The sequence below is a fragment of the Acanthopagrus latus genome, chromosome 13 (genome assembly GCF_904848185.1).
Source record: "Acanthopagrus latus isolate v.2019 chromosome 13, fAcaLat1.1, whole genome shotgun sequence".
NCBI classification, from domain to species: Eukaryota; Metazoa; Chordata; class Actinopteri; order Spariformes; family Sparidae; genus Acanthopagrus; species Acanthopagrus latus.
In genome coordinates this window covers 23,177,690-23,198,300 of record NC_051051.1, presented here as the reverse complement: position 1 = coordinate 23,198,300, position 20,611 = coordinate 23,177,690, and the positions used below count along the sequence as shown (strand labels likewise).

Below are 20,611 nucleotides of genomic sequence, written 5' to 3'. Positions count from 1 at the left end.
GACAAGGATGCAAAATGCCACAGCACTTCAAGCGCTGCCACATATTGGCTTCTTCAAAAGACCTGCTTTTGTTCTATTTTTAAACGGCGTGCCGATACTTTGTTTTTCCGGCCGCGTGAGTGAACGTTAAGATACATTTATGCAGAGCGATAAGTGCAGCAGGCGCGAGTGATCAGCGGCTAACAAGCACATAATACACACCTGAATGCTTGTAGTCTGTGCACTAAAGGCAAGAACGAAGATAAAACTAGACTTCCGGTGAGCTGCAGTGAATCCCGCTGTTGGTTCCAACCCAAACAAACCATTTTTTCCATTTGCATCATTATTTATTCATAGCATTAGACTTCATGCCTTTATTACCTGCGTTTCCTTTTAAAAAGTCCATTTACATGTTGGGTCACTTTCACCTCCGCACTCCTGTTGCTGTCTGCTGCGTAGTGAGTCCATCAGATACCTTTGTATTCAGAATATCGCCTCACATTTTCTTATCTGGCCCCTGTCACTGCTCGGTGCCCTCTCTTCTGACATCATCAGCACTTTCTCGGTGTCCCTTGTAAAAAAATGTTGCTTGGCTTTATCATCAGTTCTGCCTGGCATTATTTTTTAATTATTTTTTTTAGTGATGTACCGATACAGAATTTCAGGACTCATTACGAAAAATGAGAATTTTTGTTACGGCTGAAATCGAGGCAAAAGATGATAACTATTAATTCACAATTGTGAGAAGGACGATCAATATATATTTATTTAATACAGCACAGTCTTCAGCATCCCTAAAACAAAGAACACAGCGTTACTGTCCCACATTGAGCAGATTTGTTTTAAATACTGTATGTCAACTAATTAGTACCAGACCCTCTCTCCATTTTTAATGAATGCTACAGAGACCCTGCGGAAAACTTTAGTTTCAGTTGTTTGGTAGTTGCTGTTATTCATTACCAGGTACATTTTTGACACGTGACATATTGGAATCTTTGTCTGGTGAAAATAATTGCCTTTATGCACAATTTAAATTGTATCAGTGTGGAGTAAGCGAGTCTGGATAATAGCTGATTGATGTGTCTGGTCCCAACTCTGGCTGAGTTCCAGCTACAAACCAAGAGCTATTTGACATCTGGATTGGGACTCAGTCCCAATCACCTTTTTGGATGCTTTTGGTCCCCATGAACCATTTTTAAAGTTCACCTGAAAATGAAAATTCAGTCAATATCATACCGGGTGAAGTTTTCACCTTTGGAGATTCACAGCAAAAGAAAAAAAAAAAAAAATTGTACAATTCTCCTAACAACTGTAGTAGTAGGACATAAAATGGCTCCATATAGCTCGTCCAGTACAACCCAAGTCTCCTGAATCCCTGAGATCCCAAATTGATTTGAGAGGACTTTATTTAGGCGCAGTTTTTAGGCTTAAACCATCACTGCAGCTGCTAAGCTAAAAAGGTTAGCTCATGCAGCGTCTGGAATGATGTGAGTAATGTATTTTCAAATCAAATTGGGATCATGGTGGCTTCTGGAGGATTTCATTGTGCTGGATGAGCTGCACAAGGCCTTTTTTGTGTGTTTTCTTTTGGTTGATTTTTGTTTCTTCAGACAAACTCCTTGCATTTATTTTGAAAAATGCGGCAGCGCTGTTTTGCTGAGATGCTCTCGTGTTCTCCAAAACGTTTGCATCAGCGCTACTGTGGTGAACAAATCCCGTTAAGCTCAGTAACAGATAATAATTGCCCAGAATTTCTCGCATTTGTTAGGACATGGAATCACTCGGTACACGTGGACTGCCACCAATCAGGCCAAAAGCTTTGTTTCGGACTGATTAAACTACATGTCGATATCATGCCCACACTTAACGACCTGAAAATGAATCATAGTTCATCCTTGTGGTTTTAGTTGTTTCACATCCTGATAAACATTCCAGCACAATACGGTGACACCTTCTATGTATCATGCACTCTCTTGGCAAGTGTATTTCCAATTAGGGTGATTGAATTGATTTTTGGGATCGGCCTCTGTGAAAGTCCTCTCATTCCTCTGCTGTCACCCACCATGTATTCTCTCTCCCTCTCACTCTGTCTCGTCCCTCTCTTTTCATTGTCATGCCCTCTTTTTTTCGTCTTTTCACCTCCGTTTTTCAGCCGCTGCGTTCTCTGAACCGGAAAAAAAGGGGAAAAAGGCAAAGTAACGAATGGTGCATGGGCAAAAAAAAAAAAAAAAACAGCAGAAAGGGTCTGTTTTTGTCTCACTCCTCCAAGCCGATAATAACCACTCTTGTGTGTGCTTCTGTGTTTGCAGGAGAAGGGGAAAGCAGACGGGAACATCGATCAATGTGAGTACACTTACTGTGTTCAAAGCAAACAGCATTTTTCAAAATATGCCATGCCATCTATGACAGTATGTTTTTGTGTGTGTGTGGTTTTTTTTTTTTTCACTACGGCGGTTCTGTTCTGGCATGCACTTTGGTTTTGTGATTGCGGAGAAACACTGCTGGGAAGTAATTCGAATTTAGATGGCTCCCATAAAAGCGGACAATGCAGCCCGTTATGGAGAAGGACCTCCGATGATGATATAACTGTGACGATCTGGGAAAAAAAAGCCACTTATTACTGCATCACATTTATTGCTCCAGTGTCTTTAGAGGAAGCATTTCTGATGTTTGAAAGCATTTCAGTTGTCAGTGCGTGTCGAGATGTAATCCAGCAGCCAGTTGTGTGACTGGCAGCCATCAGTTTGTTTATTCAGCTGCATTTGACACCATCTGGGGGGAAAAATGTAGTTTTTTAAAAAAAATTTTATCAATAGCGTGAAACTCGCCCCTTCCATGTCTCAACTCGATGACAAAAAAGCAGGAGCAGGAGAGAAATCACTCATTCCAAGTGACAACCCTTCTCAGCTGAAAAATATATTTATCAGGTGAATAATTATTCAGCTGTCAGCCATCTTCAGTCCCCTGTCAGAGATGATTAAGCAATGTTTGTTTGGCCCGGGCCTCATGGGCTGTTTTACGCTGCAGCGACTGCTCAGACAGTTGATGCCCTGTAAAGAACATCATTCACATTCCTCGACTCTCTGGACTCCCACCTCAGTCTGGCTGGAGAGACGCTGGTGGGGGGAGGGGAGCAGAGCTTACAGTCAGCGGTTAGACCCACTCTACCATCTGAGCTACAGCTCTCAATACCAAATCAAAGTTCAATAAGTCAATGGTTTTTGTACTACCAAGCTATCGTATCAGCTCAACCCACTGTGCGTATGCACTTGACCTTCTTGTAGTGATTTGAGCCCAGCGATGTCAAAGTGCACGTGTTTGTTTTCTCGCTGAAGTTTGCCAAAGCTGGGAATAAAGTTCACAACTTTGTGTTTGTCCGTTTGACACGCTTTGCTGTGTGTTTATTTTTATCTCTCTCAGCTATTGATTTTAACACCACATGTAATGATGCATATTTTTTGCTCTGCTGCAGTCAGCCTCTAAGAGCTGGTCTTTTTCATCACTGTATTTTTATGTGCCAGGTTTGCAAATGTCCAGCACAGGTGATGATGGAATTCGCCTCAGTGTTATATGTTATGTATCACAGCAATCCTGCAGTGATTGTTTTCAATGCAGTCGGAGGTTCGAGGTGTCAGGAGAGGGGGTTCCGTCCCTGGTCGCAGATAAGATGGTCTCAGCTGTTTGTTTCCTGTCCCGGGGGGCCTTCCATTGTGCGATCGCCCTCGTTCCAGATGAGCTGGGAGGCTGAGTTCTGTGAAAGGTGTTGTCGTGTAACTTCATTGGCATCGCTCATGAAACTGAAGTCTCGTGTCTTTCTTCACTCCGCGTTGCGTACGGCGTCGTGTCGCATTCGCGTGAGTTTTTTCTCGGCCGTGTATTTTGCTGTATTGTCATGCGAGACAGGGAGATTGAGCTGTTTGTGTGTAAAGTACTGTAACATCAATATTTTCAGGGCTGACTGCTTCCTATTTGACAAATGACTTCCTCTGTGAGCATTAGGCCCATTATAATGTGTCGTCTTCATCTCCACTGTACACCACCGCTCCCCCGCTCGCAGCGCCGAGCTCTTTGTGCCCGCCTCTACTCGACTCCCGACGTGACCGAGAGGATTCCTTTTGTTCATGTTTATTATTCAGCATCGAGTGTTGCTTCACCTCTGGATGTTTGTTAGCTGATTTCTGACTTGAATGTTGTTAAAGTGGAGAGCTGTAGCTTTCCAAGAGATACTTTTTTCTCTATTTCTTGCTTCTCCAGCTATGTGAACTTTCTCACCTTCTTCTTACAGTGCCGCTGCAGTAACACACATCCTGACGTGGAGACGCACTGCGAGGTGTTTCTGTCAGAGGTGGCTTCTGTTACACACTAGGTGAACTCACAGATGTTGATGCGTGCATATTAAAGTATGTGTCGTATATCGATACATATGCAGCATCGATACACCAGAACCATCTGCGCAGTTCAACTCGCTCTTGTGTCTTTTGAGACACACACACACACACACACACACACACACACACACACACATTATTTAAAATGCCTAAAAAACAAATGTTTCTAGAAAATGCGTGATCCTTAAAGCTTTGTCCCGTTTTCCTGCTGTTCTCTGCGAACCAAGAGAGAAGAGTTGTATGAGTTGTATATATTTATATAACTTGTCATAGTTACAAATCTTAAAATTCCTGACTTTTATGCCCCCCTGCGTTGTGTCAACTGTTCGCTGTGGTATCGCAAAAATGGCATCAGATGTCAGTATTTTTCAAGGTAACTTATAAGCAAGAAAAAAAAAAGAGCACATGTAAGCATTTTGCTGCAGTTTGCCGCCATTTTCGCTGCACAGAAGCAAATAAACTTGCGTTGGCAGGAAGCATATTCAGTATGCAGTCGCAGGAAGCTGATGGGAACAACGCAGGAGGAAAACAATGGAGTGAAGGTCATGGTTTTGGATTTACATTCACCGGGCTCATGTAATTTTAATATTTGTCTCAGGAGCTTAAGGTCCAAGTGACAAAGTCATTTTGTCCTGGATTCGTGCACAGTTGCGACACCCCGTGCTGGACTGGGTCTTTCTTACCTTCAGTTTTGCTGCGTGGGTTTATTCTTGTGCTGCAAATGAGAGCGTTTGTCTAAATGTGGAAGCCACTTTGTACTTCTACTGACGTGAGATGAACAACAATAATTAGGGCTCAGGTGCCTTTCTCTCTCTCTCTCTCTCTCTCTCTCTCTCTCTCTCTCTCTCGCCCTTCAGTTGCCGTCGAGGGTGGAGGGTGTCTCACTTTCTGTTGCGGCATTCAAACCAGCAACTTCCTGGATCTGTCATCTCTGTTAGGACTCCTCATATGCTTCACAATGACGCGAGTCGGTTCTCACAGTGTGTCACTACAATGGACAAGGTGATAATGGGACCTGATTTTGGCTGACAGTAACTTCTCCACGTCGGCGGCGTGTTTGACTGTGTTAATGACGTGTATGATAGATGTGTCAGAGACGTCAGCGCGGAGCAGCAACCGATGCTTTTAGCCGTACTGTGACTTTGAGATAAGTTAAAAATGCGGCGTCAAATGAATCAATTCAGAAACACTTGCAGAATGGATGACAGACTTGTAATTTTATGAGCTGGAATATGATTAGTGTACAGTCGCCCTTTGTCAGGTTTAGAAGATAAATTCTGTACTTTTACAACAGCTTTACCTAGCAGCAGCAGCACACAGAAGTCAACCCAAACAATGTTATTTTTGATTGAAAGGACGCTTGTCGGTCTTCCTTTGCAGATGTGTCATCAACAGTGTGACTGACTCACACCCCAGTCAGCTCGCTGTGCTAACTCCAGCACATGTTGCTGACGGCGTGCCACTAAAAGTTTCCCTGCAGAACGTGTAAACCAGCACGATGAAAGTTTAAACGGTTACAGCTGTTATGTAGTATCTATTTTCACGCACCATGGTCACATAGCAGACCACAGACCAATTAGCCGCCAATATCCCCATCAGAGCGCTATGTTTTCTCACTGTGAAGGTCAGGATTTATTATATTAAAACATCTGAGGGAATAAAAATACCCCATGTTTTCCTCTGTGTTTGGTCCAATTCATGATCATTCTGCGTTTGTGTGAGCAGATGTTTATAGGCTGTTTTGTCTGTTATGTGAGCCGTATATGTAGAGTACTTCCTATGGCATGTGCTAATGTTTATGCATGGGTAGTATTAATTGTGCCATGTGTTGTCATTTACTGCATGCGTCCATGTCCTGAACATATTCGCGTTTTCCTCCTTTCCTACATGTGTGGATGGTAGCATCACTGGCAAGATAGGGAGTAGTGCTTAGTGAAAGGCCCTGCAGCACCGCTCACAGAATGTATTTTTATTGACCCAAAATAGCCACAGCTTGGAATCAGACATATATAATGCTACATCAAATTTATGCATTTGATAGCATTAGACTGAAGTCTTTCTCGCCACATAACCGGATCAGATTTTACCAACTAGCAACACAAATCACGATGTTGTCTCCAGGTTGCGATAAAGGATAAAGGAGGCGGCTGCTTTTTGCCCGGGTTTCACAGGTTTTTGGAATTTCTCATGGTGAGGGGATCAGTGTATGGTCTGATAGGCTCTCGTGGAGGCTATTTTTAATCCTGATATTTTGGTAGAGGGATTTTGCTAAGCACTGATGCCTCTTTCTTTGTACGGCGTTAAATGGTTTAATGATTTTTGGTGAGCTTTCTGTGTGCAACTTCACGAGTCAGCAACATAAGGAAATATTAAATCTACATGATTATGTGTGCTCCATGTCTGTAACATATATCAGAGCTATATTTACAAAATTAAATGTTTTACGTGGCATTTATTTACATGAGAGGTACAGGGCATTGTGACTTGGATTTACATCTGCAGCAAAATGATGCAAGCACCTCAAAGATGATAATTTGTGTTTTTGTTAATGCATTTACAAGATGGTTAGTAGAAAAAGGTGACCAGCTGACACTTTGGCCTGTAATACTTCTGCCTTATCATTTGAGGACAGCCACTTTAATATCATGAGCTTTTTTAAGCTTTTTTTCCCCTATTAGCATGTGCTGATTTACCTCTTGAGACTAATTACCCGCCGACTGTTTGTATGCTAAACTAGATCCACCGTCACATTCAGACGGTTGCATTTTATTGTCATGTTTTGCTCTCCTTTCCGCTGGATGATGATCAGTGTAGCTCTTTGGGATTGTCTGTTTTTCACTGCCACTGGCTGGTCGCGTTTTCTCCATTTCCATTTTTCATTAATTCAGTTGAGCTCTCTTTTCTCTTTCCTCCTTTTCTCTCTGTTGTTATGTTTGTACCTCAGTTCGCTCTCCATTATTCTCTTATTTTCACTCATCCTCTCTCTCTTTGGAAAACCTTGCATTGTGGCGTCTCCGTGGCTCCTCATGTTGAGACAATGACATTAATCAAATTGGCCTAGTTTTGCCTCTGGAACGCAGATGCTGGCAGTGAAATTTGCATCAATGCAGACATTGCATATGGAGGCTTTCAGCTAGTTCAGACAGAAGTTCTCTGTAGGTGACGTTTCACTGGCTCGCGATGCACAGCCATCCCAAGTCACAATGTCAGCTTAGAATATATTCAGTCGTTGTCACTGGGTGTCCCTCTTTTCACAGTGCATTATTGCTGTCAGTGGGATCCATATGGAAAAATTGAATATTGCCCATTTATCTTCCTAGGGAATTGTGATTAATTCGGCCTCGAGGGCTTAATTTATGATCCTTTGCCGAGGCCTAATCAGAGTTTGTTACCGTCACAAATTAAACAATGGGAAGAGGCAAAGCAAGTTAAGCAGTCCTGTGGTTCATTTAGATTGTAATTGGTTGAGAATTAGATGGGACAAGGTTGACAGAGAGACTCTCTAATAAGCAGCAAATGACTGAGGAGGAAGCTGGGAGAGGGGAAGGGGCGAGGAGAGAAGATCGTGGAGGAAGCCGAGAGAAAACAGTAAGGGTGGGGCAGTGAGAAATAGATTAGCTTGAAAGTCATCTCTGGGCGTAATTACTCAATCAAAGAAGTTGCCACATTGACTTCAACATATTTTGCCCGTCTGCCTCCCTGTCAATACAAAGAATATCTCAATATTTCTAGCCTAATAATGCTAACTGAAGTCAACAGATGGTCGTGACATCTCTTTTCTGTTGTTGCATTCTAAAAGCTGTCAGATGGTGTGTTTGTGTTGAGGCTTGAAAATATGAGATTATGGAGAGTCTTGGAGGAAGAGAAAGCAGAAGAAAGACACTTTACACAATGAGAAAAGAAGGAGGTGAGAGAAATATCACACCACATGATAAAAATGCAAGAGCAGAAAAAAAAGCAGGACAGGTTGTGAAAACTTTGGAAGGAAGACAAGGTAATCTTATTCTTGCTGCACAAATCAGATAATTCCCTCTGATATTTAAGATTGATAAGACTTCCAAAATTGTCTTTGGGGATATCTCCCTGAAGTCATCTTGACCTGGACCAATTGTATTCAGATTTTGCTGTATACAGTGTCTATAACATCCTTCACCAATCGGTAAAGATTTGTTCCTAACTGTGCAGGCACACTGACTAGCAACATCCTAGAATTGTTGGACGTTCACAGTCAACCTGCTTCCTGATAGCTGACGTGTCACATGATAAAACAGAAGAAGAGCGAAAAGGGAAAATGGGGTTTGTGACACCGCATAGCCAACAAGTGGTACTTGTATGGTAGACAGCATTAAACCAGGAAGTGAGAGAGCACACAGTATGAGGTGCCAAAAAAGGCTTGTTGTGTTTTTCTTTTCTTCCTCCTTAGTGCTAAAAGTTTCCCCTGGTGCCTCTCTGCAGATTTTTACCTGCCAACGTCCTGTCAAGTCAGTTGGAGGAAATTTCTGGCTGATAAATACAGCTGGTGATGTGGATAAATGCTCTCGTGAGGAAAACATTTAATATTGATTCAAGAGATGAGTAAAAGTTAGTGCAGTGCAAAGTGTGAATGAGTAATCCCAAACTTTTATCATAAATTTGTATGATATAGTGTAAAACACGTAATGTCATTAATGTTTTTTGTTGTTTCCTCAGTTTTAACTACTACAATCACAACAAAATACATTGGAATTGAATGAGTTGAACCCGTCTTCATGCCACTGAATGGAGTGCCTGTCCGTAAATCAAAAAACAACTCAACAAATCAAAAAACTGTTTGTATATGCCAAGCAATAATCCAGATTATTTCACAGAGTAATATTACAAATTGTAAACTAAATATGGCTTTGAAAAATGTATTTACTTTGTTTAAAGAGGTTCATACAAGGCTTATTTTCAGGTTCATGCTTTTTATTTGGGAGTCCTTGGAGAATAGGTTTACAAAAAACACGTCATTTTTCTCATGTGGTTCATTGTTGCATTATCCGTTTTCGCTGTGTCTGTTTTAGCTGCAGAGTGAGACATCTCGCCTCTGTTCAATCTTTAGTGAGAGTTGCACATGCGTGTAACTTAACGGACATGATGTATGCCAATCAGAGGCAGTGGGCGGGTCATGCCAAGCAAGGTAGTGCGATCTAAAATAACGCTGGTACAGCAGCAGTATGTCTGCTGACTGAATGACAGGAATGTTCATATGTTTTAATAAGTATATTAAAATATATATTAATATATCACCTGTAACATAGCGACACACATAAGTTACAGAAGTAAAGGCTCGACTCCAAAACAGGTGTTTCAGATGGTGCAGGAGCAGCGTTTCCTGTGGGAGAGAATAACTCCCTTTGGTGCAGACTTTGGGCTATTTTACTTTGCAAACCTTTTCTTATGCACAAAAATGCTCCATGACACAATAAAGGAAAGGAAAAAACCCAAAAAGCATAACATGACCTCTTTAAGGAATTCATTAAACTTCTCCAGGTAGTGTACGTGTTTATTTATATTCAAACAACATGCTAACAGTCGACCTTTGGCATATACTGTAAATGCCCTGCATACCATACTCAGTATGTATGAGATGAAAAAAATGACTTGCATACCACTGTCTCTCAAGGTGGTACTTCATTATTTTTTACAAGGTTTGCAGGTTTTAGAATGTGCCGGGGAAGATGTGATGAGGAAAGAAGATTACAGATCAGATGTATAGCTGGAGATGTGACAGAGATCCAGCTACAATGCTGTATAATTTTCGTGGGAGGTGGAATGCTATCACCTCAAACTCTATTCGAGGTTGAGAAGGAAATCGTTAAATTGCTCTGCGAGAAGCAAAACCCACCCACATTTACATTTTCTCAGTTATGAATCTCTCACTTACAGAAGCAACTTAAATTACAAGAACAAAAGCTGTATTGAGAAGCAATGCATTTCACTCTGCTGTAGGTCTCAATGCTTCATCTCTTAGGTGTTGTTTTCCTATTTTCCTGAAATTCTTCATCAGTTTGAGTGTGTTTAACAGACGCATATCAAGGAGCTTTGTTTTTATGCGTGCTCTCTACTGTCTATTCACACTTCATACGAGCTCTCGTATGTAAGAATCTGTCACATGTAGATTACTTCCCCCAGAGACATAATGCATAATTAGAACGTGCCAAAGGAGCCGAAAGTTGTAAGTCACAATCTCAGTCACATCGTAAATCTCTGTGAAATGTGATTTCATTAAGCTGCAGCGCAATAAAGATTACCAAGCGAAAAGTTCATTGAGGACTTAATCAAAATAGTAAAATGAAACAGGCTTCTCTAAAAATCAGACCCACCTTTTATAGATGTGGTTACAAAATTAGAATATCTTCAAGTAAAGTTGATGATTTGCACCATAAATCTCACAATTTCCACATCGTCATGAACCTAAATTTGATCGGGCCAGGAATTATGGCTCATTTCTTTTCTGATTTAATTCGCAGGCGGCCAAAGTTTCACACTGTGATCATTTTTTGTCAGAAAGTCTGAAAGTCAAAGACAAAGGGGATTGTAGCGGCGGTGTAAGCTCTGTGTTGAGCGTGCCTGCAGATACCGCTGAAGGGCTTAAGGAGGGCACACAGCCTCTCCAGGGACCGAGAGGGACTGACAGTGGCACTCTGAATAACACTTTACTGTGACTGGGCCATGCTGCACCAGTGGGCCTACTTGGACACGCACACAAACACACAACCCCGCACACACATACAAGCACACACACACACACACACACGCTGGAGTGCAGACAAATTGAAAACAGACAGAGGTTATATGAAGTAAAGACGAACCAGAGGGCGACGGTAGACCTTTATTTAGAGGGATACGAACATCCTCACTGCTTCTTTTGATCTTTAATGAGCCGGAGACACTTTGCGTCATTATAACGCTTTCCTGTTCAGCACAAGGAAACACTGCTAATGTGACAAGTATTTGCATACCTTCTGCAGAGAGAAACCATAAATGATGGCACATTCCATAGGTAGATGTTTTTTTTTTTGTTTTGTTTTTTTTTGTTTTCAGCAAAAACTGACCCATTTTTTAAACATTTACAAGCTTTCAAACTTAAGTGGTTGATTTTGGTTGTTTGGTGTCCTGATAAAGAATTAGGGATGCTCGATTTGGACCGATTGCTGCTAATTGGCAACTTCTCATGGCCAATCCCGATAAGATGATCTATAATTTCATAATGTCATTGCGCTTGAAAAAGAAGGTCATAACCTTTAGTTTGTGCCTTAGCGTGAGACGCACTAATATACAATAAGCAAAGTGATGAGCAATTTAATATTCCAAAGCTCTGATAAGATGATAAGAAGTTTTTCTTTCTTTTAAATAGTAATGAACGCCCACATCAGTGTGAGATGTGTAGGTGTCTGGTAAGGTTGTTGGCTTCAAAGGAGGAAGCAGCTGGAGAAACTGTACCTTGCTCAACCTGGATTTGGACATACTCTGATCTCAACTAGTGTTTTAGTATACTAAAAGATCATGTTGGTAGGGAATGTAGAACAAGGCCAGTAGCATCAGTAACTGATGCTGGCAAAAGGGTGACAGCCATAATTACTTGTTTTTCCCAATGTTCTGTTTATCAGTTAATCAACTACTCTTTTGAGTGCTACAAATTATGTTTAAAATCTCAAGCAAATTAAATATTAATTTTTCTGATTAGAGGTTTTGCTTAATAGGAGGACTAAATGGCGGTACAGTATATGACTTTATCTATGATCAAATCACTGAAACTGTCTGTAATTCTGCCTATGCTTAATGTTTAAGTCACCAGAGGTCAACTCCTGCATGATACCAGCTTGCTGCTGTGCGAGTGCAAGCATTGCTGCGAAACCCTTCGGATCCATTCTTTACCTTCATCCCCCTGATTTTTACTGCCTTACCCATCAACAGCAGACGGCTTTATGAGCTGAGAACAAAAATGATTGCTTTTGAATTCAGATTATATGCCTCCGCGCTCAGCCCTTTCTTTTTCCCGCTGCTCCGTCTCTCTCTGCTCCTCCCCTCTTCCACGCTTCCAACACACACACACACACGCACGCACACACACACACACACACACACACACACACACACACACACACACACACACACACACACACACAAACACGCTGGGCTGCACACACGGCCACGCATTCGCATTTATACACAATTCATACTTTATATGCCTGCTGGAGTTTGAGGATAAGTTATTATGATTTGGATCTCAACCAGCAAGGTCTTCAGTAGCACTTTGCAGAGGACAAGGTGTATTTGCATATCCCCGGGGATGTGGAAATATTAATAAGCCGCTGTCAGGTCACATTTCTGTGACTCAGTAAACACATTCAACCTCACATACTTTCACATACCCTGGATGTCATTGAGTTCATACTGGTTTATCAATCACAAACATTAGTTCATGAGAGAGTGCGGTGCGTTTAAGTGTTTTAATTCGTCCTTGTTGTAGATGGATTCTGTTATCTCTGCTGACTGGCTCAGATGTTTTGACACGTTAAGGAAAAAAGACAATTGTAGTTAGATTTGGTATTTTCTCATGAGGACCATACAAACTAGGATTCTGTCCAATTGTAACTAACCCGAAATGATTTTTCAAAGGTGGCATAAACTGGTATCGTTGCTGCCAGACAGCGGCATTATTATTGCCAGAAACTTGGGCAGGCTGGAATGATGGCCCCTCGGCCCTCGAATCTCAAATTGGATCGGAGACAGATTACAATTATGAAAGATACAAAGGTGCCCACCCTGATGAATTAGTCTCACAGCTGAAGTATCCCACGTGCCCGCGCATTTAGAGATTGAGAGGCTATTTATCTGTGAATGTGTTTTCTCTTCAACACATTATTGGCATACGTCCCCCAGTAGACAAAGGAACACTTCTGCTCCTCCGCTGCAGCACTGAATGATTAATACGTTGTATTGGTACAGGTCCAAAATGATCATCTGTCACTTTCCAAATGACAGTTAAAGTCTACACATCAGCCATTGCAACATATTACAATTCCACCCTTCCAATGGTTATCTGTCAGTTTTTCTTTCCCCCTAGGGTGACAAGGTCATGACCCTACTCTGCCCCTGATTGTCTGGTATGTGTTGCGCTCTTCGCTTGGGTTTGTCAGGTTTCAGCATGAGAAGTGTAAGAATATCAGGGAAAGCCAATCAGAGGCAGAGTAGGGTTGACCACCAAAAGAGATGCAAACCCAATACAAGTGTTCTGCACTTCATAACTATCATCTGAAATATGTACTTGAATTTCTTAAAATAGAAAGTACTTTAATTAATCATGGACGGGATTCAACTGTTGTTGGTAGATATGGAGCTCATTTGTAAAGGACTGCAAGCAACTAATGGCTACTTCATTAAGGATTCATCTGCTGATTATCCTCTTCATCAAATGATTGATTGTTGGGTTTGTGAAAATTTCCAGAAGGCCATACAGTAGTAAAAACCTCAGAACGATTAAGAGTAAATAAATATTATGAAAGAAATAAGCAATGAAAAAAGGGAAAGCAGCATATCCTCACATTTGCCCGGCTGCAGTTTAAGAGATGGTTGAAAAATGTATTGGCTTGTACAGTTTTTTTTTTTTTTCAGGTTACCAGCCATGGGCAGATAGACCATGAAGTTGATTTAAGACCCTGGTATGGTAGCTCCTGCAAGGACTCCATGTCATTGCCGGTGTAGTGCGTGGTGGACAGTGGTGGACTGTATTAGCAGGCAGCAGGTCATCTGAGGAGACAGTTGCCACGAGGCAGAAAGCAAATGGGTGATTGATTGTTCCACGAGGATGCTCAGGGGGAGGGCAACAGTAACTACAAATACACTATTCACCACTCAGTGCTCTATATATACACTTTGGTAACCAGATTACAGTCAGCTTTCTGCGGATTTAGAGATAATTACACGCGCCGATGCACAATCATATTCAAAGTGATTCGATCTGAGGTCTGGATAAAACTCAAAGAAGCCTTAAAAAGTGTTTTCTACTGTTGAGCGTTCGACTTGTTTCTAAATGTAGGCACACTCGCACTGTAACAAGGAGCTGTTCTCTTACTATGGAGCTCATAGTGCCGCCAGCCCTCCACACGCAAGCCAGAAAAGTATCTGTGCTGCAGATGAAATAAGTTAGTAAAGCTTCCATCAATGCCAAGAAATGTGATTACAGACCTGCTGCATGCATATGTGTGTTTATAACAGTCAGGTAACAACAGTGCAGGTCAGGGTGTCTGATTTCCTGGCAGGCCTCTTGTGAGCATGTATGGATTTTATTTACTCTCGTTAATGTGTCTTTAAATGTGCCCTGAAATGAGCACTGCAAAGTACAGACTGATATTATAAACTGTTATTATTTTTGATCTTTAATTACTCGAGATATTTAGCATTTCAGCTGCATCACACCTCTCTCTCTCCAGCCTCAGCTTTTATTTACACTGCCCTTTCCTCCTCCCAACAGGTGAATAATTTTGCATACAGCACACAGCCTCAAATAAAACACATTTGTTTTCTGACCTTTCGAGCAGGGTCACTGAAGTCAGTCCCACGGACATTTGCTTCTGTGTGTATCCTCTCTTTGGCTTGTTTCTGTGCTCCCGGTCCTGCCCCTGTCTTTGTTTCCTTGCAGCCTTTATCTGTTCAGGTGTTACCTCTGCAGCCTCTGTCTCTGGTTTCCTCCGCTTTGACCGTCTTGGAAACTGTTCAGTGTCAGTAGTAGTGACTTAATTGTGACCCAAGTGCAATGATGGGCTCTGTTCTTGACTCTAGTTGGTCCTATGTATCTTTTCAAGTGATGCTCCACCCATGTCCTTGCTGTCAAAATACACCTCTTGGAGGTTGAAAGTTGGCTGCTACAACTAAATAGTTTTTTTTTTTTTTCCTCCCCATGGTCAGCTTTATTTAATTTCCATGTACTCATGGAAAATTGATAGAATTTCTTGCAGCAAAGTCACTTCTCTGCCTCCTTCCTATTCGGCACGGTGCTCACCGAGTTAAGGGTGCACCAGTACAGACCTCAAGGTGTTTAATGACATGACAAGTCCATCTGCTGGGGAAGGCAGCAAGATGTGGCTGACAGCTTGGGAATCACAGGGTAAATGGACCTCCTGACACACTGTATTGTGTGGAGAGATTGCGTGAACAACACGAACGCAACAAGCAGCAGTGAAAATATTGGCAGATTTCCTGGAGGACCCTAAACAGCGCTATGTTGCTCTTCCCTGCAGTCTGTAAGCCGGAGGCCACCAGTGAGGTGTATTTTCACACTTTGGGTATCACTGTTTTTGAAAGTCATGATTTGCCAATTCTGAAGAGAGTTTTTCAAATGACAAAAAATTGAGTTTGAGATATTCAGATGTGGGGCGGAGAGCTCGGGGCTTAGATGAAATAAACGAGACAACATTAAGGGCAGTGAGTCAGTGAAGAACCCAGACGGCGGTCACCCTAGTGCACCTTGACAGGATGGAGTGATATGAAAATGAATCAAATGTGCTTTGAGTTGAATTTAAAAAAGGTTTTAATGTGGCATTTGTATTTCCTACATAATTTTCCCTAAATATGACAAGCAATTACCATTGTCCGGGTTTTGGCAGCCTGAGCGAGCGGGCGCTGCCAGGATTCTGCCTTTGAAGGTGTGCTTTTAGAATTCAATATGCAATTTGAGATTTTTCTCAGAAGCTCTTTGTCCACATCTACTCCTTTTTTGTCAGTGACAAGACGGCACATAAAAGCACTGCAGCTGCTGTGACAAGACAATGTGATCTCAGCAAACTACTGTATACCCATATCCCGCAGAGTAAGAGTCTCCAGAAATAACCTCATAGACTCGAAGGATTGTGTGTGATCATTGTCATAACTTACATACAGGAATCTATTTAAAAAAATTGTTATGATCCCTGAAGCCTTTAGAAATGCATGAAGATTAATGAGAATCCCATCGTGGATGCAATTTGAAAACAAGTCAGTAAGGGAATGGCACCCGTGGCTAGGCAGGTGGGTTGCTTGTTCTCAGAAATATTTGCCACTTTCTTTGGAATTAAATCACTGAATAATTTATTATTCAACAAATTTAAATGTAAAATGGCTCGGGCAGCCAGCTACCGAGGGAGAGAGCAGCACAGCAGCTGCACTAATAGCAAATATAACAAGCAGGATCTCTTTCCAGTTCGTTTTTTTTTTTTTTTTCAAAGTGGAGCCGAGGACTGGGTCGGTGTCCACAACAGTGAAGAGAATCATGCATATGTAATGCGGTAAGGTCGCGGGGTCTGATGGAATGGAAGGCAGGTCACGGGCCACAGGTCATTTATGTTATATTGCGAGCACTCACAGATTAATATGATGTCAGACTGTTAAATTGTCTTATATTATCAAGTTTTCCCTCATGATTAAAAGTCCCATCAGGCTGGAGAGGTCAAAAACTTCTTAGGTTTAAGTTCACCTGATTTGCCAATGGGTATTGTTATGAGAAATACATTATTAAGCAGGTAATTAAGACTTTCCTGGTGCAGGTTCTGGAGCAGCTCGTCGCTCGAGCCTTGTTATATTCATATCTGAATGAAAAAAAAAAAAATACATCAATCTGACCAGGTTTATCAACCATGACACTGAATATCGATATTTTTCAAGGTGTTCTATCAAAGTTAGAAATGACAGTGTCGAGAACACGCTACCTTGTCCACCTTAAAGGTCATTCCACCCAAGTTTGCTACAATCAGCATAAACAGCTTAAACTGCACACACATTGCACTGCTCTGTTCACAGCTATAGCGCTGACTTCATACTCAAAAACAAATGTCAACATATCTCAGTGCTGGATCATATCGTTTTGCACAAACGTATCATTTTTGTATAATATGCTGATTGGATTTAAGTATTTTCGTATTTTAAGTATTTTTAGTTCTGCTCCTCATGCCCTCCTCTTTATCCTTCATTGTCTCCACCTTCTATTTTTTTCCTGCCGTCGTTTTGACAGCGGCTTGTTGTGACCCTGTCGTCACTGAGGGATTATTAATCATCTTGAATTTTGCTTGTTTTTTGTAGCGATGCAGTTTTTTTTTACACAGAGGTCCGCCTTGTCTAAAGGAGCAGGGTAAACATTTTGACTTGAGGCTGGTTTAGTAGTGCTTAGATTGATGTGTATTCGCCTGTTTCTGGCTGCACCTCTAAAAAGCAAGCATTCATTCATAAACTGTATAAACGGACATTTAGTTATAGGCTGGTCACACTCAGACACATTCGTACACTACTGCATTCAGACATTTCCTATATGCTTCTCTGGAACCTCTGACCTATATCTGAGCCGGTCTCTTTTCCTCCCCTTAATCCCTGCTTTTAAAAAGTGGTCGTAAAAGATGTCTGCTGATGGGAGCCTCTGTCCTAACATTTAAATCAACAACGCTGAACACTTAAATTCACTATCCACACTTCTGAGGGTGCGCCCATGGTGCTCAAGTAAATGTAGAGAGCAAAGGCTGGGCTATTACAGGGCAGAGCCTACTCTTAACAATAATACACATTATTACTTTTACTTTAATCCAGCCTCAGTTGTTAGGGGTGAAGTGGAAAAAAAAAAAAAAAACCTCTTGTAAGATTAGGTCATGATGCAAAAGGTCAATAATTACAAATAATTCTTGATATTCTGATCATGTTTTTAAAGATAGATACATTGAGCACAGCATCCCAGTGTTAACAGTTATAACTAGGCCTGGGCCGACACACACTTGAAGCAGAAGCATCCCAGGGGGCTGGATTCACATTGGTGGGGCGGTGTGGGAGCGTCAGTCCATGGTCCGTGTGTGTGACGTGTTGGGATCAGTTTGCCGAAAGACGAATCTGCTATGTTGTTATGCTACTGGCATGCTGGTCCTACTTGTGCTTGTTTGTCTACAGCGACAGATTAAAAATAACAGGGAGGGGATGAGGCGGATCATTACTGTGTTTTAGGCAGGGGGACAGGACCGAAGCAAAATGAAAGTGAAACTTAACGCTACTCTACTCCGATAAATGTGTAGTATTTATCCATGCTAAATAACATAAGTCCTGATCGCCAGCTTATGTGATTTGCAACCGCGAGGTGATGTTGCGCTTTGCTTCTCCAAAACTAAGTCCTGTTTACATTTTGTCCCTACCCAGAAGTTATATAAATATATTAGGATTACACTTAAAACTGGGTTATTTTTTGTGGGGGAATGATGCCCTGCAGTGCATACTTGGTCTTATTTGTTTGCTGAAGACAGAAATTGATTGAAGAAAATTTTGTTTTGGGTTAATTCATTGTTATATCAATCGAGTAGTTAAACAAATAGTCGGACAAATAAAAAAAAAATAATCAATAGATTTAGCGATAAAAAAAAAAAAAAAGATTGTTAAGTGCAGCCATGGTCCCATCTCTGAAAGCCATTTAGGATCTTGTCAAACCTTGCCAGGGCCTAGGAAGTGTACCGTACTTGAACAAACGTGCTTGGGCAGGTTACGGATGGCCTAAAAAGCAACATTTTCACCTGTTTATTGTTTCACACAACCACAGTGTGTTTGTAAAGCTAATTGTGAACCATCACAAAGAAGCTAAAATTAAAGCTGTCTGCATGTTTGTGTCTGCGTACTGTCTATCTTCAAATGCAGCCAGTTGTTGTATACTGAGCTCCCAGCTGAGATGGCAGCCTCCATTTAAACCAGCCCCTCCTCTCTGGACCAGAGGATGGATAGTGTGCAGGCCGTGAATCACGTCAGCAGCAGAGGGAACAGTACAGAGGACAGGAGGATGGACTGATAAAGACTTATGTCTCTGTTCCTCATTCTTTCTTAACTTCCCTCAGTAATTTTTTGTCCGTTCTATTAGTGCAAAAATACATAATGTTAAGCACCTGACTGCTATTGAGTACTGATCTACCGATGGTCTTTAAGTTTTTCAGCTCATTGTAGAGCTCTAATCCAAAACCCTGAGACAGGAAAGTCCCATAAACTTGGTTGTAAATAAAAACACAATGAAGATAAGCTGGTCGATACTGTCTCGGAAAATAACTGGCTCTCCAAACGATATGAAATCATCTCATTCCATTCCATCTCCACATGCCAGTCTCGAAAACATTAAAAACCCTCCAATATTGTTCTTGTGGGAAAGTGCCAGGCTTGTGATGCCTGCTGATCCGACTGATACTTTTATGTAAATCCACAGTCACAGTCCAATCTGCACCCTGTAAGTGCTGCAGCTGGTTGGAAAAACATTTGTTGAGGCAGACACACACAATTTTGATTAAAGTTATAAAACAAATGAATCTTGATAATGTAACTCGACCGGCATGACGTTACTGATTGCGGTTATTGCCCCTGATATCATCAGATATTGGGACACGTCCAGATTGCACCCAAAGCTGAACACCAAATTTTAATACATTACATACATTAATCTGTATGTGATTTTGTTTTGGTGGCCAAAGCAAAGACAAAGCTGGATTCCAGGTGCAATATAAAATCATATATCAATTAAGCATTCCATGCACAAGACTTGTTTTTATTTTTCGACACCTCCTAGACTCCAAAAAGACTTTGTTTGGATACCTTTTATTTATTTGGAGTATTTCATTTTTGGACATCGTCAGATCAAATCAATACAAACAAAAACATTTAATCAATGAAAATCACCATATCATATCAGATTTTAGTGACAGTTTCTCTATTTGTCTTGGTTTGTGTAGCTTCGTGTAATTAGGAATTGGTCCTAATGTTTTTAATTTGTGATAGTCGAACCTCTTTGCCAGAGAATGAATAGTTATATAAACAAAACAAATTAAGAGACACTGTCTGAACATATAGGATGAAAAGAGGAAATTTTAAAGAAGCAGATTTACCTTTATCTTAATTTAAAGAAGAGGAGCAATGCCAGTAGTAAATCAGGACTGTCATTCACTTAAGGGCCAATAATGTGACGTTTCCTTGTATCTGAGGAGTTCTCTATCTTGCACAATTGCAATTCACTGAATAGCAAATTATCAGCAGCAATTGGATTTTTGGTTTTCCATACAATTTCACACTTTAAAAAATCCAAAAACTTTCCTAACAGCTCATGACAAAGAGGAGATGAAGAGACAATCTCAGTGAAGGATAAAAAATCCCTCACATCTCAACCGCTCTCTTAGGGGATAGATATGGTCTCCAGTCATATTCAGGAAATGCATTTCATATTCAAACACAAATGGAGCAATTTGTGC

The 20,611-nt window shown here is 41.2% G+C and overlaps 1 protein-coding gene across 3 annotated transcripts in view; it reads left to right on the top strand.

Annotated features, from left to right (window-relative positions):
* Positions 1–20,611, top strand: part of fstl4 (follistatin-like 4) — a 214,544-nt gene that overhangs the window by 27,697 nt on the left and 166,236 nt on the right. For all 3 annotated transcript variants that reach the window (XM_037119954.1, XM_037119956.1, XM_037119955.1), the window contains exon 3: positions 2,289–2,322. In XM_037119954.1, coding sequence (XP_036975849.1) covers positions 2,289–2,322 — 34 coding nt within the window. The remainder of the gene's footprint in view (positions 1–2,288; positions 2,323–20,611) is intronic.